Below are 27,560 nucleotides of genomic sequence, written 5' to 3' on the forward strand. Positions count from 1 at the left end.
TAACTTCAAAATTTTTTTCTAAAGTTATTCCATCCATCTTTCACATTGTAAAATTTTAAAATCTCAAGTGTTGTACTCAACTGTTACTGGAAGGTTTCTCTCAAATTTTCATCCTGGAGTCTACCAATATCACAAGTTTCCGGGAGGTAGTTACCCTTCCGAAATTCAGCTTTAAATTAACCTTAGACACTACTAGATTGTGATCTTTACTTTTAACATCAATAACAGCACTCCTACATACCTTAGTATCTTGTATTGATCCTTCTAGTCTTCGGTTTACAATAACCTAATAAGATTTGCTGTCTTACCATCACGAGAATATCATGTCAACTTATGGGCCATTTTATGACCAAACACCGTAATGGATATAACTAGGTTGTTATACCTACAAAACTGTAAAAGTCTGTAGCCAATACTGTTCTCTTTTCCAACACCAAATTTACCTAGGCTAGGATACCATCTATCCATATTTCTACCAACCTGGGCGTTAAAACCTCTCCACTTCACGCATTTTTTCGTAATCCTTAACATATTTATTTATGCCTCGAAAAATTTCTTCCAAGAAATTCATTAGATTACAAGAGATCCCATAATTCGATGGAGGGTGTGAAACGTCCTTCAACAGCTTTATCTGGGTCTAAGAAGTATATTTTGCCATATGAAGTTAGTTCAAAATTATCTTCAGGGGTTTATGATGGATGTACCACTAAATTGATTTTGTGAAAAATTTGTCCAGCTACTTTAAAGCCAAAAACATCACGACTTTTATAGTTATCATCGCTTAAGTTGAATGAAGCTAGAGCAAAACGTGAGTTCAAGTTTCGGGTTCGTTTATGTAACTCTGTAAATAGAAAAAGGCAAACCAATTCGTTTGGAAAGTTTGGTTGTGGCAATGCAATTCGACCGTGCTAGCAGCAATTTTTAGGTGAATTAGCTTTGCTCGCTAAACTTTCCTCGTGAAAATGGAGGGCTCCACAATAAATAGAAGCAATGTTGATGAGTCCCAATGGCTTATATATAACGTTGAAGTGGTTTACAGCATCTTTTTGAGTTTGTACTGGGTTTTGTGCCACAAATGTTGACCTCAGAGACTGCGACGACGCTGTTTTGCTAACCAAATGTTCCTTCTTCACTGTAATTTGGCATGTTCTGATGCTTACTGTTGCATGTATTCTAATCACTCAATTAGTTCCTCTGCGCATTCATGTTTCACTCGTTCTGATTCTCGCTGTCACTGGTCTTCTAACAGCAAGTGTCTTGGTTCTTACTTTTGTTTTGACTCGTTCTGATCTTTGATGTCTCGTATGTTCTAGCTTCACAATTCTTTGTTTTCACTTCCGTTTTCGACTTATTCCGATTATCGCTCTCAGTTTTCTTCTAAACAAAAGTGTCTGCTCTTTACTTTCATTTTAACACGTTCTGATTCTCCCTGTTGCTCGTTTCTTATCCATGAAAGTATTTTTTCTTCATTTTCCTTTTTGACATGATCTGATTCTCACTGTTGCATGTCTTTTGGCCGTAAAATTCTTTCTTCTTCACTTCCGTTTTTATTTCGTTTGATTCTCGTTGTTACAAGTCTTCTAGCCTTTTCTCTCTTCTACATTTTAGATTTGTTTTTATCATTTCATACAATAATAATCAAACAAGAGCACATGCATAAGAGCAAAAGTGCCAAGTCTTTGTTTAGCCACTCTACTCCCTCACGCGATCAGCCACCACTGGAGGCCAAATGAAATAGGTCGTTCCTGTAGATAGTTTTCAGAAAAACATCATCAAACACAGCCTTTTATTTGTCCGTACATCCATATTTGTGGATAAACGGAAAGCCTTTGATACTATAAGTCATATAAATTTAAATGAAAAATCGTCCTAATGTGGTATACGCGGTCAGGCTAATGCGTTAATACTGTCATACCTAAGAGATAAAGTTCAGTGTATTCAAATCTGTCAAATCATGTTGGGGTACCCCAAGGTTCAATTCTAGGCCCTCTGTTATTTCTAATTTATGTTAATAATATTAGTAATTCAACTGCGGACCTAGGGCTGACAGCACTATTCGCTTAAGACACAGCCTGTTTTATTTCTGGAGTTGGTGAAGATAGCACATAACAAAATGTAACTCTTACATTTCACAGACTAGTAGCGAGGTTTTCGACAAATAGGCTAGCTTTTAATACTTCAAAAACTAAAATTATGGTAATTTTTTAAATATATTATTATTATTATATTATTATTATTATATTATGTTATTATAATATTTGTTATTTGTCATTTGCTATAATATAGTACAATAATTGTATAGTATAGTTATAGTATAAATTTATACGCACATCACAAGCCCTTCCAGGTCTAAGATGATTAAGTCTTCACAGAAGTCAAAGCTCTTAGGTGAAATGAGATTTACTTTATTTGACCTCATCAAATTATTATAAATTGAATTCAATCCAAATTCGCCTGTATCTCTGTTTATGGAATAATTCTTGAATAGATTTTTTTTTATTATTTCGATTGTTTCCCTGAACAATCAGTTGATTTTGAAATCTGTCCACCATATGTCAGATAAATCTAACGAATCAGAACCAAAAAGGTCAAGGAGATCTGCTTCCGCTGTTGTACTGAAAAAAATAAGACCAATAAACTATATGTAATTACTTTATTGGGTATAAATTTTGTTTGTTTTTATTAATGTCCTTTAGTTTTGGTACAGATGATGGACACTGTATATTTGTTCGAAATATCCAGTTAAAAAAAAAATATATATTTGTTTCACTGTCAATTAAAAGGTTTCATCCCTATTTTAAACTGTTTTATTTTCATCATGGAAAGACAGTGTGGTCTTCGAAGTTATCTACGTCGAATATGTTTTTATTGGCTATCTACATATTTCGTTATTTATTACTTTATTTGCGCCAAGCATATGTCTCTGTAAGGTGCTTAGTAGTTTTTTCTTAGATAAAACTCACTTTTTTAATTTATCTTCATAAGAATTTGTTAATAGTTACGTGTTGCAGAATAATCTTCAAAATCAAGCCTTGTGCGGCCATGAAACCCCTGTTATTTCCAAGCAAAGGCCGTTTTTAACCACTATCTTTTTCTAATGATCCTTTTATAGCTTCTGTTATCTATTTACATCAAATGAGCTTCCGGCAAGATTTAAGATAAAATTGCAGATGACTGGCAAGTTGAAGGATACTTACTTATCTTATCCATAAAATATTATTACTTCATTTACCCCCCGCCCTCCTTCCTCGCCTGATAGATAAATATATAGCCCACTATACATATTCCCAATCTTTTTGTTCAAAGCGATACAGTTGTAACAGAATGCGTTAAATCAGGAGTTAGAACCGAATGCTGTTGCATTACACAGTTGAAATATCTGTACTGGGCTTTATGTTTATCTATCAGGGGGGGGGGGAGGCAATACGCTCTTAGGAATGAGGTAAGTATTTATGATTGTTTTAAAGTAGTTTTCCAAATTCTCTACGGCTTCTGGAACTTCGCCGAAGTTCATTCTAATAAAGACCTTTCGGTGGTAAAATAGTCGGGCTTCATCTTTAGGGTATCTGCACATTCACCTTTTTTTTTTCTAATAAACACCGTTCGGCACTACAAAAATTCAGGCTTCATATTAAGGACTGCGCTTTCACCGAATTGTTTCTAATAAACATCACTTGAGTCCCACAGAACATTCGGACTTCTGCCCCTTCACAGAAATAAACACCAGCCAGTACTACGAAAAAAATGAAAAAGGTGCTACCGACATATTTTAAAAATTTATGTTTATATTTATTTCTCGTTATTTTTGTATTTATTCACTTATTTTGCTCCCCCCTTTTTAATGTCCCTTTTATTTTTTTTTTATGACTGGTATTTGTTTCAGTTTAGTTTGACCAGTTTTTATCGCTTTAATTGACTTTTTACAGTTAAATTCTTGACAAACAAATGATTATTCATTATTATTTTTCTTTTTCGTTGTTGTTTTTGAATTTTTGCCAGTTTTCGTGTAACCATTTGTCGCAGTGGCGGATCAAGGTGGGAGGCGCACACCCCTCTAACGTAGTGGTGGAATTGGGCATAATATCATATTGCCATATCAAATATAATATTTTTCGTTGAGGGTGAATAGCTTTTCATTATTTATGGCGGGGTGGTTTCTATAACTTACTATTTTTGTATCAGTATTTTTACTAAATTTTAATTTCAACAGATTTATTAGAACTTTAACCCTCAGCAGATTTTAGATTTAATTTACGACCATTTCCACGACCTACCTACAGCATATAATCATTGAGGTTCCCTTTAAATTGCTGGTATTTCTTAGTTCGCAAGTTTATCGAAGTAAAATATTTTGCACCCCTCCCCCCCACTAAAAAAAATCCTGGATCCGCCCCTAATTTGTCGACCCCTCTGTGGGCTTGTGATAGAGATTTTTTTACTAAATATTTTATCTTTATCATCTTACCTTCACCAAGTAAACACTCAAGTACCATTCGATGGTACAGAGAGTTTGGGCTTGACCTTAAGGGCTTCGACACCTCCACCAAATTTTGTTCTAATAAAGACCATTTGGTGCTACAAAACATAAAAAAGCTACTACCGACATATTTTAATAAGTCCAGGATACAAAATTCACAAAGACAAAACAATAAGCGTGAGTCACACTTGAATAAAATCAGTGACATAAAACTGCTAAAAAACAGGGTGAGCTACAAAAAAAATGAAACAAACACAATAGTCCTTTCCACTAATTCTCGAATGTCCTTGAAGTTTACGTTAATCTTAAAAGTTACGTAATCTTTGAAGTTACGTAAAATCATAATTCGCTGTGCTCTACCATTTGAAAATAATAAAAGACGACAAAAAAAACTATTATCCGAAAAAAATATATTGAGACGATATTCAATTTAATTAAATGCAATATTTTTAGGAATTTTCAGTTACTTTCTCAGCCAATTTCCCAATGATTTTTCTTGAAAATGATGGCCAACTCAAGAATTTTCGGAATAGTCTATAGCGTAAAAGATGCGTCACACTAACCACACGAATCGAAAGTAAACAGAAGTATAATGGTAACTATCCATATAACTTAAAAAAAACTCAATAACTTGCCCAATATATACATAAGTAATTTTTATAAAGCTGAAAATGTATATTTTTGGGCTGAACTATTTTTCTCTACCAAGGGTATCATGTCCGAGATTTAAGTCATTTGAACTTGCAATCACGACCCCTCAATTCCATTTCCCCAGCTTTCTGATAGTCAGCAATTTTTTGGCTGATGTAGTTCGATTACATTGGCGTAATCGAAACTCGAAATGACTCGACTTTTCTTATTTAAAAAAAATATGAACACCTAACGTTCAAATTTACAAACCATTCTTTTCTTTTGCTTAATTTCATACAAATTTAAGCGTCCATTGTACACCAAACTGCATAACTCTAATTCACAATAGGTGTGCAGCCAGGAAAATATACTTGAATTCGAAATTTATACTGCTGAATATTCGAAAAAAATTTCTTCTTCTTCTTGTATAATACAAAAGAAGAACCAGAATAAAATAACAAATCCTTTTGCTTTGAATCGTTCACACTTCTCGAGACTATGAAAAGAGAAAAAAGAAAAGAGAAACAATTTTTTTGGTATTTTTTAAGCGCCCATTTTACACCGAACTGTATACCTGTATATACGTTTTACATCGAACTGTAAGTACTGTATATATGTACAATGACTTTAGTTTAAGAGACCATTTAGGAAAATGTTCAAGGAACAGATACATTATGAGATTATCTTGATATTTCGGAGGAAAAACGGGTTAGACAGGGATGCCAATAAGAGAATATATAGGGGTTGGGGCTATATATTGTCTAATTGACAATATGTGTGAAGCCAGAAATATATTCTTCGATTCCAACTTTATACTGCATCTTTTACTGTTTCAGCAAACAAGCGATTTTCAGTCAAGACTGTTCAGCCCTTTTCCTTTTGATTCACTCTGTAAGATGAACAGAACAACTGAATTGGTTGCTTCTTATTCATCTTGAATCTTCTCAGATTTCTTTCAGTAAATCTTTTGATTCTAGGAGTTGAAATATAAGAGGAAAAACATTGAGTTCTGTGTCCAGGTGTAGTCAGATAAGACTCTTAGCTGATAGTGAGATTTTGTGGTATTTGAAGTACTTTAACACTTAAATTGCAGGGTATACTGTGCAGACGTCAGCATATTACATTCAACTAGGCAATGGTCAATTGTTTCATTTGTTATATAACAATACCAGCAGAGGGGATATTGCTGAAAATTCGAACGAAAATTTTTCCTTCTTCTTGTATAAGACAAAAGAGGAACCAGAATAAAATAACAAATCCTTTTGCTTTTAAAAAATCACACTGACTATAAAGAGAAAACAGGAAGGGGGGCAAGAATGGCTATTCATATTCTAAAAAATAATTAAATAACCAAAAATTTTTAGAATGTAAGAAAAAAAACTACTAACAGAAGCAATCCCAGCTAAAGCTGGGCTGGCTTTAGCTGGCTTAATTCATTTAATGAATTAAATTAAATACGTAAGAAAAGTAAATGGTGCCTGACACATAGTAAGCGATGCCTAATCATTTTTCTAATAGATATAGTCATACTATAGTATAACAATATACAGTAAGATCAAAATTTTGATATTCATAACATTTAGGTAATATAAAATTGTCCTTAAGATATTGGAATTATAAATAATACCTTTCTAGTTTTTTACCTATAATATATCCATTTACAAACGACAAGTGATATAATCTGTACCCAGACAAATACAAGCATATTATACGGATTATGTACGAACAAGTTTAAATAGTACCAGATATTATATATAATAGAGCTAAAAAGGGGAACACGGCAACTGTCATATAAGTGGGACATTAGTAATATGGAATAAAAGAAAACAGACCAAACCAGTTGAAACAGGTACAGATAAGAGTTGTTTTTTCATTCGAGAAAGATGTCTTTCAAAAATGTGAAAGAGAGCCATAACTGAATTACTGAAATTTATACTTTTTTTTTAATTTTTTGAGAATTACTGAGTTTTTTTTTCAGTTTAGAATCACTTTCGGTTCAGTTTAAATTCCTCTTTCTATTTTACTCAGTTCAGCTAGCGATAAAGCAAGCAACAAACTACACTCTGGTTATAGCTAAGAATAATCCAAATTAATTTTTTTTCGGTGGCAGTTTACTGAATAGCCCCTTCTCCTACCCCCCTCCCAAAAAATAGACATTAGATTACAGGAAAGTAAAAAATCCATGAATCTAAGCCATATTTTATTATTTTAATCCACTAAACTATCTATAATCATTCAACTGGTTTGGTGCTAGTAAAAGGAGAAGATAAGAATAAGAGTTTAAGCCCTTTTCTTTCCAATTGCCTCATCAATGTTGACAATGTCAAATTCCAGAAGATTCTTCCCAGTGTATTCAACAAAATGACCTTCGTTGTGATCCACGCTTCTTTTGAAAACTGAAAGATAAATATATAGGATTTAGAGAAGTTAAATCTATATATATATATATATATATAAATAAGCTGTTTGTTTGTGCGTCTGTCTGTCGACTGACGTCACAAATGACGACCGGGACACCGGGACACAGGGAATATAAATGACGACCGGGACACTCAAAGAGAAATTACAGACTGGGACACCGGGACACAAATAACGACCGGGAGACAGGGAATATAAATGACGACCAGGACACAGGGACAAAACTGCAACGGGGATGCCGGGGGCACATGGGAGATATATAAATGACGACCAGGACACAGGTAATGTTCGATTAGCAATCACCATCAACAAAGCTCAAGGGCAAACGTAGATAAAAACATATATATATATATCTATCTATATTCACAGGTGGGACACAGGGACACAACTACAATGGCGCGTAACTAATATGGCACGTAGCGACTTACGCGCGCGCGGGGGCTTGGGGGGCGCGAAGCGCCCCCACCAACAAGGTGTTGGGGTGGCGCGAAGCGCTACCCCAACAGCTAGTTTTTCTATAATTAAAAATAAAAGACGAGGAATTAGATCTAAAAACATGTCAACCTATCAAACATGTCATTCGGAATGAATATTTATTTCGGAATGAATATTCGGAATGGAGAGAATACCTTACATTCTAAATATCACGCTCTGCTGAGAACAGTTTTTATTTCCAGTGGTGAGCTTTTCACCTAAAAAATAAATCTGGCCCCAACAGGCCACTGGATGCCACTGTGGCATCCAGTATGATTGCAAATACCAATAGTGCTATTTCTGTTATCGACCTGTTAAAATGCTTTTTCCAGTAAACTAGCCTCGTAGCCTCGTAGCTAGAAAACTAGCCTCATAGACTTTTATGGGTAACACTAATCTTAATAAATCGTGTATATTTAGAATCAGCATAATAAGCCGATTCTTTTGATATTTTTTTGTTTATTAATATTCAAATTCTGTTTCAACATTAATGATATTGTTTCAATATAATGTTTCAATTCAGGATACTGGTTAAGCAGTTTTGTTCTTAGCGATGATATTATTATTTATTGTTGAGTGATATGTTGTCTTTTTATTATTTTAGTGTTGATTAAGATATAGTTGGTCTGGTGTGAAACATTGAATGGTTTTCTTATGATTATAATATGTTCGTAGGCAAAATGAGGAAAAATAAGAAGAAATAAGGAAAAAGGGTAAAAAAGGGAAAAAAATAAGGAAAAATTGAGAAAAATAAGAAAAAAATAAAGAAAAAAAAGGAAAAATAAGGAAATATTCTGTTGGCCAAACTTTTTTTTCTTTTTTTCTTTTTTTTTACGACCACCACTTCTGTACTCATCGATCGAACTATTTCTCGCTCTTCTTTTTCAATTGTCTTATACAAACTATGGCAAACTTCATTTTTAAACATCCTCTGATTATAAGTTGGTCAAAGTAAATAATGACTTTAAGCGACAGTAATTTCACCACATAGTAAGTCGAACTACTTTAATTCTTCTCTTTTAAGTTTTATACACAACCTGACGAATTTTCAAGTAACTGATGATTTTTTATTTAGCAAACTTTGGATTAACTTTCCAGTTCCTTTTACTGATCCATATCCATTTATAGCTCCTCTAATCTTCCTTTATTTCCAGTTCCTTAAATTGATCTACAAACAACTTGACAAGCTTGACTTTCAGAATACTCCGATTTCGAGGAAGTCCAAGAAAAGACCAGAGGCGGTTTTAGGGGGGGGGGGACAGAAGGGCACTTGTCATGGGTGGAGAAATTCCAAGGGCACAAAATTTAAATAGAGAATTTAAGACTTAAAATCATTTTGTAGATTTTTGAATTTTATTTTTATTAAGATGAAGTAGAGGGCGCAGTTAATAAAAGAAAACAATTAATAAACTAAAAATTGATTCATCAAAAATATAAAATAAAATAGCAATAAGCAAATAATGACATATTGATGATTATATTAAATATTGAATAATAACCAAACAGTGAAATAATTTAAAAAATAAATAAAAAAAGTAAATAAAATTAATCAATTAATAAATTGAAAATAATTGGGATAGTAAATGAAAATGTTACTATTATTTGGCCTGGAAATTAAGTAAGACACAGGAGAGGGAGGCGGGGTTAATCAAGATTTTACCCCTCGCGCTAAAGGCCAGAGCCGCCACAGGTAAATACAGTAAGTGTCAGTAATTTTAACAGACAGATAGTCATCCTATTTTCAGTTCCCCTCTTTTAGTTGTTTTATACGGACTAAGACAAAATTCTATTTTAAGAACGATCTGATTTTGAATAAATTAAAGTAAGTAATAACAGCAAGTGACAATGATTTTAGCTGAGAACAAATCAAACTATGTGAATTATCCTCTTTTATTTGCAGTATACACACTATGACAAATTATTTTTAATTTCCCTCGCTCTGACTTTAAGCGTGCTCTGGTTTCAACAAAAATGTTTATTTAAAAAAAAAAAATTATAAAGGTAATTTTCACGAAGATGAAAAAAAGCTAAAACACCGACCAGATATTTCGACAACGACGACTGATAGCTTGTCATCAGCATTAAAGAAAAGAAACATTAAAGAAAAAAGCGTTAATGAAAAAGATAAAGAAAAGCATTAAAGCATTAGCATTAAAGAAATTAAAGAAAAAGCATTAAAGAAAAAGATAAGAAAAGAAACACCAACATAAAACCCAAACCTTTTGAAGTAAACTGAAAAAGACGGAGAAAATACTGAAACAGAATCAGGGCAAGAGAGAAAGAGACAAATAAACTTATGAACAAAAATAACGCCTACAACATCTTTCAACAACCAACAGGGGAGCCCATTGGGTTGTATATGATGGTTGTTTCTATCATTATAACCTAATCATATATATTCACGCTTCACCTACAAATCAAAATTACAAAACGGAAAAACAAACAAACTTCCCAGAAGGTACCGTCTCATCTTTTTCTGAACTGTTTTTTTTTATACCCTCTTTTTATATACCCTCTGGTTTTTTATACCCTCCTTTTTTATACCTTATACCATTATCTGCTACCTTTATACCCTCCAGCAGAAACTTCCACAACTGTGGTCCTGCGAAAAGCAAAAATAAAGTAAAGACCCTCAGACACTATGCCCGAGGAATGCCTAGTTTTGCAACATTGAATGGGTCTCCTAGAGATGATACTACAAACTTACAAAGAGGCTGGAACGGGTTAATGGTAGCAGTACAATCCCTCTTTGAGTCCTATTTTGATCTTTTGAAGCGGCACCAACAGCGTTTTAGAAGCACCATCAAGCAATGGGGATCCGTATTTGACGATGCGTGAGTGAGGACAACCCCAGCTTTTCTATAATAAGATGGGGGGTAGCCCTACCCCCTCATCCCAAAATTTCTTAAAAATGTTTAATTTCATAAAAATGTAAGTATAATTGAGCTTCACAAGAAATCAATGATTGATTCAACGATTTTGACCAACTTACATTTCGAATACATTTTTTTATTTCAGTAATAAAAAGAGCTATTTGTTTTGGTCAACAATTTATCGAAACCCAAGCAATCTGACTATATGAACTCTGGAATGGTAAATACCCAAATTGCGCCTCAAAAAACACTTCATTTTTTAGAGGGATCTGCTGAACTGCCATAGGAGTGTTTTTGAGGTGGTTCTGACCACCCCCAAACATTGACCTACATGTTGATCATCCCATCAAGAAGTCGGTTAACATAGGTACCTAAAATCTACAATTTTGGCAACCAGAAGATAAGAGAAAAATTCTCTACTTTGGGCTGGGATCAATATTTAGATTGGCGAGACAGAAGGGCTACTATAGAGAAAACATTCCTGTGTTTTATGGCCATTAGCAATTTAAAAATTCATGTTTATATTAATTCATTTTATTTAAAAAAAATCATTTTATAATATATTTTCTTTATTTTCTATATTCTTTTATTTTAATCCTACCACAAGAATTGGTCTTGCCAGTGAGACCCGTGAGACTAGCTTCTGAAAGTGATTGTTTCTATTGAAATCAAGATATCGCACCCTCCTAGTATACTTTCCATTGCCACTAATACGGGGGGGGGGGAATAATTGTCAAATTTTTGACTTGTTATTGATGCTTTTTTACGGTAAATATTTAATCTGACAACAATGGCAAAAATACAGTACTACTAGTTCAAATAACCACTTTTTTTTAAATTATAATACCTATTGTGTCATTTGCTCTTTATTGAAAACTCTATGCATTTTAAACGGTCCTAGGAAAGAACTAATGACAATAAACTGAATATTTGATATATAAAAATATTAATTACTAAAACTAAGCAGTTGAAGAATTTATATCGCTGTAATTTTTATTTTTGTTTCAATGTTGCAAATACAAGAGAAAATATTTATATTTTCAGCGATACAGAGTAACTTACACAGAGTAATTAAGTTACCCTTTGAGTATATTTACGACTGAAACTGCAATTGGTGACTATTGTGTGTAATAGATACAATATGTGAAAGAAGGGGGATTCTTTCATGACTACACTGGGCTTGGTAACAAATAGTCTTTGAAGCTAAGTTTAAAATTTTCATAGCCAAAACAACTCTCGGGACAACTTAAGAAGCTTCCAACATATATCGTTGGATGTATTATGGTGACACGGCATAAAATTTCTATTTATAATAGAATATTTATAGGAATTTGATATTCAGAATCAAATTTATTTGCTGTTTTTGTGTTTTTCTTTATATGTTGCGTTTAAATTAATTTAACTTCAGTTTCTGTTTTTTTCCGTTAATAAAGACTCTTAGACGTGGACCCGTATGATTCGGGTTTTTATCACCCAGTATTTTTTTTTTTCTCTCTCTCTTAAATTTTCCCTTGAAAGCTTTTGGATTGTAGCCAAGGCTAATAACACTGAAATGAAAATATATCTTTTAGAATATATCTATTCTGAGCTCAAATTCATACATCACTCAGTTTGCTTAAAAATCATTGCCTTTTCTTTGGTCAACAGTTAACAGACCAAATCTGGAACTGAAAAAGGCCAATCCCAAAACTTAAGTTTATAAATTTAAGGCCATGCAGAGAATTAGACCGCAATACAAAAGAAAATATTGGAATGGGTTAGAATACGTACTTGATTACCAGCTATGGATACCCTTCCTCCTTAAAGGACCCAAGAAAGCTTCAAAAAAGTGGAAACCAAACATAGTCAACTCTATCCCAAGCTCTATACCATAGCAGACTTAGGTGTCCAGCAAGGACAAACCATGGTTCAATGTCCACTGCAGAAAAGGCTATCTGAGCAATAGCGACGTCTACTCTTGGAAGAGCAAAAAAATATTGATTTTAAAAAACAGGTAAAGCCCCAGTTCTAATGACTCAGCAATCCAGGGTTCATATTTGCTACCAAGCTTCAAACAGCTTCTAATAAGATCATATGATCATGATCATTACAAAAATTGTAAAAGAGGACTTACTGTAGTTGTCTACAGTAAAAACGTCAAAAACGTTTTAACTATAGTCAAAAAACGTCAAACGCCAATACGTCAAACGCCAGTGTGGTTTTAGTGACTTAAATTTTATTTAATTTAGTAAATACTTTATTTTATTTAGACTTAAAAATTAAGTCTATATAGATAAGATATATTAAATTAAGTCTATATAGATATATAGATAAGAGCTGACAACAAAAAATTGTAAAAGAGGTCTTGCTGTAGTTGTCTAAGGAAAAATCAACAACGGGAATATCCTGCAAGACCCACGGGAAAATACCAAAGCTGTTGCTGAGGAGTAAATATCTTATAATTTTTTTTAGTGAAAAACATCATGTATCAAACGTCAAACGCCTATACGCCAAACGCCAGTGTGGTTTTAGTGACTGAAATTTTATTCAATTTAGTAAATATTTTATTTTATGTAGACTTAAAATTGAACTTCTTGGGGCTTTATGCATTCTCCCCCCCCCTCTGTACAAAAAGATCCACTGAACTTCTTTCCAATAACCAAAAGATTACAATGCAGTATCTTAATATTAAAACGTTAATATTACTTCATAAATGGCATATAAAACCGTTTATTGTTTATGGAACAGACACAAGTTTTGGTATGAATGTTCCACCAAATGATTCTTCGTCAAACAACGGGCGTCCATCTTTTCTACTAAAATTTGATGAAGAAAGTGTAATCCTGGAGGTATATTTTTTTAATGAAAAAAGTCATATATCAAACATCAAACGCCAATACGTCAAATATAAACGTCATTTCATCAAACGTCAAACGCCAGTGTGGTATTAGAACGTATTTATTGAAGTCAAAGAAGTGATAACAGTGAGTAACAATAATTTTGACAGACACAAGTAAAAATATGTTAGTCCATCTCACTCTGACTTTAAGCAAGCTCTGATCTTAATTAAGACAAAGGAAGTAATGACTGTAATTTCGATAGACATCAAGTAAAGCGCAATTAATTGAAGTAAAAAACATGTTACCATGCGCTAGGAACTGGTAAATTACCTAACAGGAAGAGAAAAGAAAAAGAACACTCACTTGGTTTTGTGATACGCTCCAGCTTGTAAATGGGCACATTCTCGCAATAATTATTGATTAGAGGTCCAAGATACTCGGTGTCCTCAATTTCTGGGATAACTACACGGGTTGTTTCTCTAACAACATCAAGAGCACGGTCGTAATATCCTAATAATATAATATAAAATTAGCCCACCAGCATTAGTTAAAATGCATATATAACACACTCACAAACATAAGCAGTTAAAGGTTGGGCGTTTTTTAGTCAACTAACGTGAAAATTTTGCGGAGGAATTTTTTCTGGAGGAGGGGCAACAATGAAATAAAATTGATACTTTGAATGGGAAGTTCCAAAAATTCAAGAAAATTATTGATTAACCTGGGAGGGGGGAGGGAGGGGAGGCACGTACACGGGAAGTTTTTAGGGTTGAGTAACAATGAAACAAAGTTGATAATTTGAATGAAAATTTCCAAAGATTCAAAAAATTAAATTATTTTTTGGAGGAGGGGAGGCACGCACACAGGAAGTTTTTAGGAGGAGCAACAATGGAACAAAATTGATAATTTGAATGTGAAGTATCCAAAGATTCAAGAAAATTATAGATTATTTTGGGGGGGGAGGAGAGGCACGCTCACGGGAAGTTTTTAGGAGGAGCAACAATGAAACAAAAGTGATAATTTGAATGTGAGGTTTCAAAGATTCAAGAAAATCATAGATTATTTTGTGGGGAGGGAAGGGACGCACACAGGAAGTTTTTAGGAGGAGCAACAATGAAACAAAATTGATAATTTGTATGTGAAGTTTCCAAAGATTCAAGAAAATTACATTATTTTTTGGGGGAGGGGAGGCACGCACACAGGAAGTTTTTAGGAGGAGCGACAATGAAACAAAATTAATAATTTGAATGTGAAGTTTCCAAAGATTCAAGAAAATTATAGATTTTTTGTGGGGGGAGGGAGGCACGCACACAGGAAGTTTTTAGTAGGAGCGACAATTAAATAAAATTGATAATTTAAATGTAAAGTACCCAAAAATTCAAGAATTTTTTTTGTGGGGGCGGGGGAGGCACGCACGCAGGTTTTTCAGGAGGGGCGACAATGAAACAAAAATTGGTAGTTTGATTGTGAAGTACCCAATATTCAAAAACACTTTAGAGTTTGTTTGGGGAAGAAGCAGGCACAGAAGCCCTCTCCCCCTCTCCCAGCGTAAATCCCCGGAAAAAATGAGACAGGTCAGAACATTGATTGTGAACACCACCTCTGTCATTCACCATTCTTTTTCCGAGTTTATTTGGGGAAGAAGCAGGCACAGAAGCCCTCCCCCCTCTCCCAGCGTACATCCCTGGAAAAAATGAGACGGGTCAGAACATTGATTGTGAATACCACTTCTGTACCGCACCATCCTCTTTCCGAGGTTGATAATCAGTCCGTTTATTCTAGCAAGATATTTTTTTTTCTTTTTTTTTTTTACCGCAAAAATTGTCTAAATGCATCCATAACACAATCGCAAACAAACCCACTTAAAGGTTGGGCATTTTTTGGTCAACTGCCCAGATTGAGGGAGTTGCTTGCACACACAGATAGTGGCACCATTGTTATAAGTTACTTTTGCCCGCTTACAACATTCAAAAAGGAAGCGGAGTAAAGAAAAAAAAAACTAAATTAAAAAAAAAGATAAATAGAAAAATAGATAATACAAAATTAATCCAAACAGCACTGGTAAATAATTTTAAATGTCAGAAAATGAAGTAAACGGTTTCAACTTCTCTTAAACACGTGCTAATGAAATTCAACTTCACTTAAACTTCATTGGCACTCTAATGAATCCGCTACATCTAAAGGGCAAGGAACACAATATCTTTGCAAAATAAAACTATTCCTGTAATACAGCAATAATCATAATAAAAACTTCGGGTAACGACAAAACCCCAAATGAATCTTTAACTCTTCTTCGGAGAAGAAGACTTCAATTCCCTTCATTCTTTTCATTACCCTTCTTCGGAGGGCAAACCTAGTCACCCTCAAGGAAAGGAGAGAACAAATTTCCTTGCGTTTTGCCGGCAATGCCGTGCATACCCCTCGTACTAATTCTCGTTTCCCTAGTGAACTTTACCCCCCCCCCCCAATCACCCCTCACGTTCTGTTTCAAGAAAAATCTCCCTTCTTGCCCCAAGAAGAGCTTCCACTGAAAGATATAAAAGAACGTTCATCCCTCACATAGTTTAAATTTTAAATCAATAGCCCTCCCCCCTTCTCACTCCACTTTTGTCTTATAGTTTTAGTGTTTATTTTGCAATTACAAACTTCGTAATTTTTGCTAGCTTGATTTTTGTTTAAATTTGTTTTTCCTGTTTTAGTTTTACAAGTTTTTATCGTTTGACTTTTTATTGATTGCAAATTTTATGGTTTTTTACTAACGCAAAGAGTACAGCTGGGCACAGTCCTGCCAGAAGAGATGGTAGTAAATTGCGGTGTGTCACAGGGATCAGTCTTGGGTCTACATTATGACATAAATGGATGCCTTAAACAGCTGTCAACGCCTAGGTACAATGATGACCGAAGGTTTTCTCCAAAGGAGGTGCATTAGTGTATTAGTAGTTTAAGTGTTCCTTTTTTAGGTTGTCCCAAACGCACTAATATGCGTCGGGACGTATTTTGATATTGTTAATATTATATGTAGTTGTGTTTTGTTAGTATTATATGCAGTTGTGTTTTGTTAGTATTATATAGAGATCTCTATGTTGTGTTTTTTTGTGAATCATTTGTTAATATTACAGAGGTTGTGATTGGCGCTAGAGTCGGCAAAAAAAAAACCCTCAACGCCATCGAGGATTTTGCGACACTTGGAATTTTTTCAAGCTTTGTAATCTTTTTTTTGTCAAGAACTGAGACACGACACTGATCACTACAATAATTTTTACCAACTATATAAGTTAAATTGATTATTCTTATTATTGCAGGAAAAAAATTTCAAGTAAAGCCAAACGCTAGGCAGCACTAAATTTCTTTTTTTTTAAACTAGCACCAGTTCCCATCTTTGTAAGTTCTTATACTCTTTGGGGTATAACAACCAATGCTAGATTTAACACTTTCTTAGAATAAGCAAATACACATGATGCCATAAAAGTTATGACTAAATATAGGCTAAAATATATGTCTAAAATATAGGCTAAATATTGTATTTGTATTTCGAGCAGCCAACTAGTACTAGCTAAAAAAAGAAAAAAAACATACCTGACACTGTCATCATAAGAAGATCAAGAAAACTGGTCGGTGCCAAAACAAGGTTGAAATCCAGTGGAGCGACAAAGCACCTTTCCCCAGTGACATCAACAATTGCAGTATAGTTCTGAAAGTTAAGAAATCATAGCTGAATGATATAATTACAATAGAAGAAAAAAGACAAAGGAGAGGAATACAATATATTAAACGCAAAAAGTAATTACAAAATATTTAAACAAATATAAAATGAAAAAATTAAATAACAAGAGCTAAGAGTTCATAAGGCACTTATGAAGAGGTCGGAAGAGCCAAGAGCTTATTTCCAAAAAGTTTCATTACGATCTATCCACTCTTAAGCGTTTTCAAAGATTTCCATATTCCCCCTCCAACTCCCCCCAATGTCACTGGATCCGGTCTTCTCAACAAAAATTCTTCTCTACTATCTTGTTCGCTCGCTCCCCACCAGATGGTCAAATCGGGGAAAAGACTATTTCTAACTTAATCTGGTCTGGTCCCTGATACACCTGCCAACTTTCGTCGTCCTTGCTTATCTGGAAGTGCCCAAACTAGCAAATCTCCCCCAGTTCCCCGAAAGAGAACAGATACGGTCCTGTTATTTCAATAACGTATCTAGGACATGTACTTATTCTTCCCACCAAGTTTCATACCGATCTCTACACTCTAAGGGTTTTCCAAGATTTCCGGTTCCCCCCACCAACTCCTCCCAATGTCACCGGATTCGGCCGGGCATTAACATAAGAGCTCTGAGACACGAGGTCATTCTAAATATCAAATTTCATTAGGATCTGATCACCCCTTCGTAAATCGAAGCGGTTTCGTAATTTTTTTTTTTAATTTATCTGAATTAACCACCCCCACCCTTCCAACTCCCCTAAAGAGAGCCAATCCAGTCAGGGTATGTCAATCACGTATCTAGGACTTGTGCTTATTCTTCCCACCAAATATTATCACGTCATCTCCACTCAGAGCGTTTTTCAAGGTTTCCGGTTTCCTCCTCCAACTCCTGCCAATATCACCAGATCCAGCCAGGATTTAAAATAAGAGCTCTGAGACACGAGGTTCTTCAAAATATCAAATTTCATTAGGATCTAATCATCCGTTCTTAAGTTAAAAATGCCCCTTTTTTTCTAATTTTTCAGAATTAGCAAATTAGGTCCACCGGACTCCCCCAAAGAGAGCGGATCCAGTCTAGTTATGTCAATCACGTATCTAGGACTTGTGTTTATGCTTCCCACCAAGCTTCATCCCGATCTCTCCACTCTAAGTGTTTTCCAAGATTTTCACCCCCCTCCAACTCCCCCAATGACAGTGGATCCGGCCGGGATTTAAAATAAGAGGTCTGAGTTACGACGTCCTTCAGAACACCGAATTCCATTAAGATTTGATCACTCGTTCATAAGTAAAAATACATCATTTTTTCTGATTTTTCCGAATTAAACCCTACCCCCAACTCCCCCAAAGAGAGCAGATCCGTTCCGGTTATTCCAATCACGTATCTAAGTCTTCTGCTTATTCTACCCACCAATTTTCACTCCAATCTCTACACTCTAAGCGTTTCCCATATTTCAGGTTTCCCCCTCCAACACCCCCCCAGCGTCACTGGATCTGATCGGAATTTAAAATAACAGCTCTGAATCACGATATCCTTCAAAATCTCAAATTTAATTAAGATCCGATAACCCGTTCGTAGGTTAAAAATACCTCATTTTTCCGAATTAACCGTCCCCCCACTCCCCCCCCCCCCTAGATGGTAGAATCGCGGAAACGACTATTTCTAATTTAGTATGGTCTGGTTCCTGATACGCCTGCCAAATTTCATCGTCCAAACTTATCTGGAATTGCCCAAACTAGCAAAACCGGGACCAACAGACCAACAGAGATTGCGATCGCTATATGTCATTTCGCAAATATAAAGTGCCATAAAAATTAAAACCAAATAAAAATGAATAACAAAAACGAATGATGAAGTTAGATAAAAAATAAAAATATTAAATGTAAATAAATAAATATAAAAAATGTAACAAAAATATCATTACAACAGAACAAAAAAGACTAAGGAGAGGGATACAATATATTAAATACAAAAAAAAAATAATTAGAAAATATTAAAAAAATTATAAAATAAAAAAATTAAATTAAAAATAAAATAAATAAAAATGAATGAATTTTTTTTTTAAATAGATAAAAAATAGAAATATTAAATATAAATAAATGGATATACAAAATATAACAAAATACAATTACAACAGAACAAAAAAAAACAAAGGAAAGGAATACAATATATTCAATACAAAAAAGGTAATTACAAAATATTTAAATAAATATAAAACAAAAACATAAAAGGAAAATTAAAAACAAATAAAAATGAATGAAAATTTATAAAATTAGATAAAAAATAAAAATATTAAATAACATAAAAGATACAACAAAAACATAATTACAATAGAACAAAAAAAAGACAAAGGAGAGGAATGTAATAAATTAAATAGAATAAAATTACAAAATATTTAAATAATTATAAAATGAATGAAAATTTATAAAATTAGATTAAAATAAATATAAAAATAGAAAATAGAACAAAAAAGACAAAGGAGAGGAATACAATATATTAAATATAAAAAAGTTATTATAAAATATTTAAAAAAATATATAATTAAAATTAAAAATAAATGAAAATGAATGAAAATTTAAAAAATTAAATAAAAAAATATTAAATATAAATAAAGAAATATAAAAAATATAACAAAAATATGATTACAATAGAACAAAAAAAAAGACAAAGGAGAGAAATACAAAATATTAAATACAAAAAAGTAATTCCAAAATATTTAAATATATATAATTGAAAAACATTTAATTTTGGCTATATATTTGCACATTAGGGGGGGGGGGGGTTAAAGTATTCAGACTGTGTGAAGTTGGAAAACAATTCTTACTACATAATATGCAGAATAATTGTACCTGTTGCTTTGATGTTCTCATTGAAGTAACTCTAATAGCTTCTTTTCTCTACGTAGAAATAAATAACAAATAATTAGGTGATTTATGTTTAATGTGTTGCGGAGAATTATTATTATTATATGTATTTTTTTTTTTGTATATTTATGTTGATACTGTAGTTTGTATTTGCTTTGACTTGGTTTATTTTTGTTTTTTTATTTTGTCAGTGCTCCACCTTTTTTTTTCTCTTTGTTTTTATTTTCGTTGTGTAACATTGTACGTGCTAATATTGTAATATGTGCTAAAGTATGCCAACAGGCATGTGTACTAGTTTGTCATATCTATTCATTTAATTCTTGCAAATGAAAAATTATCTGTCCATCTATCTATCTATTATTGGTGGTGGTTTTATATGTATTTAGTTTAGTGTTTTTTTCTTTTTATCTTGTGATGAGGAAGCCTAATTTAAATAAAGGCAATATATCCGCGTTATTTTAGTATTTCATCTCTTTTCTCTCTACTGGCCGCAGTCTAATTTGAGGTTTTTTCTTTGTTGAGTTTTATCTCTCTTTGTTGTTTGTTATGATTGTACCTAACACCATAGGCAAGCATACCCGCTATACTTTATCCTCCCCTCACCCCCGAAATATGCAAATATATAGCCCAAATTTGTTTCTAAAGTATTATATTTTTATCATACTTAGGTATATTTCATTAGGATTGAGCGTCAGAAAAACATAATAGAAGAATATTTGGCAGGTGGTATTTGATACAAGTACCATCCCTCCCACAAGAACCGTGGATTTGCCTTTCAAGTCTAGCCGTCTTCTCACAAACGTCGGCCTGCCAAGGTGCCATAGACACGAATTTCAACAGATAGCTAGCTTGCGAATAACGCCGTCTAGCAAAAATATAAAAGTAAAAGAAGAGTCTTATCCATCCAGAACCAATGAATTCTTAGAATTTCGAGTAAAGAATCAATTGAAGAAAAAAATACGACAAAAAATCCCTCTCCTTAGAATTAGGAAAATATATTTTTTTTTATCCCCCTTAATTACCATAAATTGGCGCCGTTATATGTAAATAGAGAATATTGAGAAGAACAACAGCATAAGAGCCAAGGGTGCATCCAGGACTTTTTATTCGGGGAAGGGAAGTACAAGAACTTTGAAAAATACATTTGGGCGCAGTTGGGCGTAAGTGTTTCCAGTTGGGCGCAAGTATTGAAAAATTGTAAAAATCCGTCCAAATCGGTGTAGCCACTATGGCAGTTAAGCTGTATTTTCCTTGAAATTCTCACTTAGAACTTGCGATCTCATCTGGAGATCACCAGAAATTTTAGAGATTTGATTTTAGTTCATTATTCTTTTTATTAGTAGCTGATTTTAAAGTACTTTGAATTTAATTTATTTAAGAAAGTTAAAAATTTAAACATTTTAGGTTTTAGTTTGACTGTTTGTTATTTCTAATTTGACTATTACTTTTTTTTGGTTAAGTATAGACAAAAACTACCATTGATCGGCATAGCCACGTGGGGGATTTGATTATAAAATTGTTTCTGGAATAAAAATCGGCTATGACTTTTTGAAAGTTTTGAAATATATTCACATTCTTTTACAGTGCCAAAATATGGGACAAATACTTTCTTCTACTTCTTCTATTTAAAGCAGCACCAGGCGTTTCCGCCTCACCTGGCATCTCAAATTCACATGTTACGTCATAATGTGCATAACCGCAAGCTCCCCAGAGTCACAACTACACAGACACGATGCATAGGTTCCACCCGTTAAAAGCAACACATGAGTAAAAGCTCAAGTTAAATATGCCGATTATGGAAGTAAAGGACATGCAGCGTTCATGAACGATCGTCAAAAAATTGAGAATGTTACCCATTCATAAATAGGATTGTTCTAGTCTTAGAGAAGTATATTCTGTCTTTCATTACAATTTGTTTCGTTCTAACCATACTGTCATTCCCCTTTGATTTTTGTGGAAGTGACAGGTAAGAAAGAAATTATTATAATACGTAAAATATAAGAAATGGTACGAAATTACTCACAAAACGGAAGTCATGAATAAATCTTCCTTGGCGATTGGCTCCAAATTTGGGCACTTCAATTTTAACGGCCTCTTCGTCGTCCATGTCGATATCAATCATTTCGTCAAAGAATGTCTGCAAGTCAACAACATTCTTGTCCATTTCGTTGAAAAGACCCGAAAGTTCGGCAGAGTCAGAATCAGCACCTTCCACAAGCTGCAAGTTGATAATGATTAAGGTTGGCCAGAGAGAATATATTACATTGGGGATCAAAAAGCCGTATTCCATAAATTAGGGAGCCTTTGGCCCACTAACACCGTATTTTACTATATTAATAAACCATCTGTCAAATAGCCTCCTTAAATCTTTTCTTTATAACTGGTAGTAAACTGATTAGTCTCTTTAAAAAAATCTGAAATTTGTCTCATAAAGAGTCCAAGGGGTATATTATCCTTGACATTTTTAAGGATCTGTAAACAAAAGATTCAGTTATCCATGAAATATTATCCTTTGTGAAATATATACAGATTTTAGAAACCCGAAAGATGTCAAAATGATGTGGTCATTATACTTTGCTGGATTTCGTTATTCACGTAGTTTCTGCCGCAATGCTGCAAAAGACACAAAATGCAACTCTGTCATAAAATTGACTTATGCAAGGCCATACCCAGGGGTAGAGGTTACCGTGCTTGAACCATTGCCCCCTAATTTTGTCCTAACTCATAGAACCATAACAAAAATTCATATATATGAATTTTTGATTTGTTTTTGAATTTTTGGTAAAATATCCCTTCCCCCCCCCCCCCCGAATGAAAATCCTGAGCTTGCCCTTGGGTTAACGTATCAGCTTCCTCCACAAAGCAGTCTCATTTTGTGAATCTGTCCTATCCCGGTCTGAAGAAGAAATGAGCCCTTTTGTCACCATTTCCAGTGTAATAGTGGTCGTTGCAATAACTAAACACACATTTTTATCCAAATTCAAAATCTAATTTGGTCCAACAATAACTAATGTAATTTGAGTTAAACTGTGAGTTCGAATGCAACGTGGTCGATTACTTCAGGATAACGAATGTGGTAAACACGTTTCAAAGTCATTTTAACAATGTATCCAACCAGACTTGCTATTTTGGCCAGTGAGCTTGCCCATTTTGATTTTTGAAATTGTACCAAACGTCCCAATATTCGAACCAATGGCCGCATGAAATTTTAATTTTTAATCGGTAAATATACGTACTTTTTTACTTTTCTCTTCAAGTCTTCTTCTTCTTCAATAGGACTTTAGGGTTTAGATAGAATAAAAGTTTAGCTTTTAACGGATATACATATTTTAGTGTATACATAATATACCCGTATACCCGTTATTATCCCAAAAAATTTAAAGGACTTGAGCAATTCTAACACTGATAAGAAGATAAAATCTTAACTGGCTGTGACGTAACAAAAAAAAGTAAAAATAAAAGAATCTACAATAATTACTAGTAATCTGCTGAAGCAAGTTTTTGTGTCAAGATCATCTTCTACATATACAAAAATAAAAGAGATTGTTTCGTCATGAAAAAGATTCAATATACAATGGCATCAATTGATAGAAATGTAAGGGGAGGGGGAAGGCAAAATACGAAAGAACGTGAGAATTTTTTCCTAATCATGAAGAATCTACAATGCAACTTCAACATTCATTCATTCTAAGATGAGACAGCGCTCTTTATTCTATTTATTCTATTATTTTTTTTATTATTTATTTTATATAGATTATTTATTATTTATTATATTATATATTATATTATTATTATATATTATTGTATATTATATAATATTATATAATAATATATATTATATTATATTATATTTATTATATTATTTATTTATTATTATTGTTTATTCTTTCTTTGCTCTTTATTCTATTATTTATTCATTCTATGATGGGAGACAGCGCTCTTTATAATGGTGTTTCGGGACAATTTCATATAAAGTTGCGAATTACAAAAATTTAAACAAAAATTCAGCTAAATTTTTCTAGGACAATTATCCGTTTTTTAGAGGTTAAGAGACCGTTTTACCAGCTTGCATAGTGACAATCGTATAGTGAAGCATTACAGATGGGCTTCATGTTGGAAAAGGAGGGAATGCTTCATCTTGCGTGTCCAGTGGCTTCGGACTTTTAGGGCCGTTCTCTGAATCAGAAAGATGACATAATCTGTCTTGGGAGAGAAGTTAGCGGCTTGGAAACGGGACAAAAATATTTTTACCCTGAAAAAGCGTTTTGAGGCACGCCCCCCCCCCCAAAAAAAAAATAAATAAAAGGAGCCAAAAAAATGGTGTTCGACTTTTGTCTGTGATTGGATCAAAAATGTCTCTTACGACATTTTTCCAAGGGAAACCTGATGCATTAAGACTATTAGAACAAAATATTGGTTCCTCCCTAAACGGGGCCCAAAAAAGAGCCAGAAAAGGGCCCAAAAACTGTTAGTGTGGAAGGGGTGGTAATAGAAAACTAACCAAGACCTGAAAAGAAGACTAGAAGTCATTACCTTAAGTGAAGGACAATTATGCCCTGTAATGAGAGTGGAGGTTGTAGACTGCTGTTAATATTTTTTCCCTTTTAGTTGTCATTGAATTTTGTTAACAAAACATTATTTTTAAAGCTTTGAACCTACATTTTTTGTAGAGTATTTGAAGCTCATTCAAAGTTAGTATCTGCATTCTGTTTGCGTGTTTGAAGTAAATTCAGTTAAATGATTTGATATTAGCTTTGTTTCAATTATAAGTAATAAAACTTGCAAATGTGAAGGACATATTTGAAGAATTGAATTTTGAAGCTCAAAAAGACCTTAGGCGTCAACAGCGCAGTCCGTTGCAGCGCCCATATTTTCTCCTTTGAAAAACCATCATCTGAAAAAGATCATCTTTGAAAAACCTCATCTGAAAAACCTCTAGCCACCGAGGATGTTGAGGCGAAGATACTTAAACTTAACAGCATAAGGATAATCTAATACTTTTTATCCAGTGAAAAAAAGTCAGGGGATTTCTTTTGATTTTCTTGTTAGTGTACCACCTGACTCATATTTTTCTTTATAGCAATATTACAGAACCATCATCAGTTTTTGTTTTCTTAGCAATAGATGAAACTGTATTTCCAGACTAAAAAGGAAGAAATTTCAATTTTATAACTTTCTGTGCTATATTTTTTTTTTTTACTTATCTTTCACTTACTCACTTATTTTTCAGTAATTTCAAAGACAGAGACGGGAAAATATAAATTGAAATATAAAATCATAGATATAAATAGAAATATAAAATGAAATATAAATATAAATTGAAATATAAATATAAATTGAAATATAAAATGGAATATAAATATAAATTGAAATATAAATATAAACATAAACTGAAATATAAATTGAAATATAAATATAAATATAAATTGAATTATAAAATGAAATAAAAATATAAATTGAAATATAAAATCAAATATAAATATAAATTGAAATATAACAGTCTTCCTTTTCTCCTTCTGTCTTTTTTTTTACGTGTGTGTGCTGTTGCATTGGTGATTTCTTTTTTCATTATATTAGTATAGTGACTAACTTCAAAATACTAGATATTAATTATAATATTAAATTTAATGTAAATATATAATTATATAAATTACAAGATGTATCAAAATGTGTAAAATATAAAAATCATTAAATAAATAAAATACCTTCATTTCACGCATTGCAGCTGGTATATAAATGTTGCTGAAATAACTATCAAATATATAATAGTTATATATTTAATATAATTATTAAATAATGTAGTTTAGGGACTATCGTCACTATACTAAGTATTAATCATAATATAAAATTAATATAAATATACAATTATATAAATTATACAATATACAAAAATACATAAATTATAAGAAAAAGTATTAGATAAATATAGTAATACATTCATTTCACGCACTGTAGATGGCATGAGAATGCCGTCGAAGTAACTACTTACTATATTACAGCTTTATGTTTAATATAATTATTATTTAATACAGTTTAATGACTGTCGTCACTATACTAAATATTAATTATAACATTAAATTAATATAAATATATAAGTATATAAATTATACTCTGCATCAAAATGTATAAGATAAAATAATTAGACAAATACAATAATGACTTCATATCACGCATTGAAGGTGGCATAGGAGTGCCGTCTTGTGTATTTTATTGAACTTCTAATATAACCATTACTCAATATAGTTTAGTGATTATCGTCACTATACTAAATATTAACTATAATTTTAAATTAATATAAATATATAATTATATAAATTATACAGTGTATCAAAATGTATAAAATATAAAAAACATAATTAGATAAATATAATTTTACCTTCATTTCACGCATTGGAGGTGGCATAAGAATGTCATCAAAAAGTTAAATACGTGAGTTTCGTTGAGATGTCTCCGTAGGCACGTGGTACCAGCCACGGAAACATCCAGCCTACAATATTGGGACAGTTTAATATTCCTTGAGAAAAACAAGCATACCATTTACACAAACCCTATGTTTCAGTTATAAAAACTGCTAAAGCAGCCATATTTCCTAGCCTCGCCATTTCCTAGCTCATTAGTTATAGGGTAAAAAATATTTTTGTCAGAAAGCACACACGCGGCGAGGAGGCTCTTTACTCTAAGTCTCAGATTTTTTAAGCAGCAATGTTAGATGTCTTCAAATGTCAATTCTGTTGATAACTAATCCTACAAATTTGATTAAAAACCTAAGAGAGATATGATGATGAAACACCTCTAGCCCCCCCCCCCAAAAAAAAAAACCTTTGGAGAGCCTGTAAGAAGAATAGGGAATTGGTTATCTATGTAAGTTACTATCTCTTTTAGTGCCTCGATTAGCAAATTTTATTTTGAAAAGCCTAATGTATTAGAGTCTCTTCTAAGTTATTGCAATGACCTTGATTATAACGTTCTTATCAAAGATTGCCTAAGGATCAATTTCCTTTTTGACAAAATGCATATTTCTGAAGATTTAAGCTCCCTGAGAAACTTGCACCTACAGCAGTAACTTGAACCGAAAAACAAGATTTCCTTACAGAATCTTTTTCTTCCTTTAAAGCAAGAATTCTGACTTGCTATTTATATTAGACTGCAACAAATCTTCCCTATGTGTTAAATAAACCTTGCAACAAACCTTGATAATAGTTGTACTAGAGGACTTTGGACGGATGGGTATGTTGAATACAATTAAAATAAATAGGTTTAAAAACCTTTGCGCTTTTATAGGGTCGAAACCATTCTGAGGCCCACGAA

At 32.9% G+C, this 27,560-nt stretch overlaps 2 protein-coding genes across 2 annotated transcripts in view; both read right to left on the reverse strand.

Moving 5' to 3' along the window:
- Window positions 1-4,594: 4,594 nt before the first annotated feature.
- Window positions 4,595-25,986, reverse strand: LOC136040361 (integral membrane protein 2B-like). Its single transcript, XM_065724612.1, has 5 exons — window positions 25,958-25,986; window positions 22,276-22,470; window positions 17,268-17,382; window positions 14,055-14,201; window positions 4,595-7,503 (listed from the first exon to the last, which is right to left on the reverse strand). The coding sequence occupies exons 1-5, from the start codon at window positions 25,970-25,972 to the stop codon at window positions 7,388-7,390; spliced, it is 588 nt and encodes a 195-aa protein (XP_065580684.1). The 5' UTR covers window positions 25,973-25,986; the 3' UTR covers window positions 4,595-7,387.
- Window positions 25,987-26,628: 642 nt separating this feature from the next.
- The window catches only part of LOC136040362 (uncharacterized), a 35,784-nt gene continuing 34,852 nt past the window's right edge, over window positions 26,629-27,560 (reverse strand). The window contains exon 3 of the mRNA XM_065724613.1: window positions 26,629-26,739. Within this exon, the coding sequence (XP_065580685.1) occupies window positions 26,674-26,739 (66 nt within the window). The 3' untranslated portion in view covers window positions 26,629-26,673. The remainder of the gene's footprint in view (window positions 26,740-27,560) is intronic.

The sequence above is a fragment of the Artemia franciscana genome, chromosome 20, assembly GCF_032884065.1.
Source record: "Artemia franciscana chromosome 20, ASM3288406v1, whole genome shotgun sequence".
NCBI classification, from domain to species: domain Eukaryota; kingdom Metazoa; phylum Arthropoda; class Branchiopoda; order Anostraca; family Artemiidae; genus Artemia; species Artemia franciscana.

Bases quoted from the DNA above. Each gene is read 5' to 3' on its own strand.
- LOC136040361 (XM_065724612.1), bottom strand. The intron at 17,383-22,275 runs GTGAGTAATTTC...CTTAACTTTCAG, and splicing joins TTATTCATGACTTCCGTTTT to AACTATACTGCAATTGTTGA. The intron at 14,202-17,267 runs GTATGTTTTTTT...TTATATTATTAG, and splicing joins TCTTATGATGACAGTGTCAG to GATATTACGACCGTGCTCTT.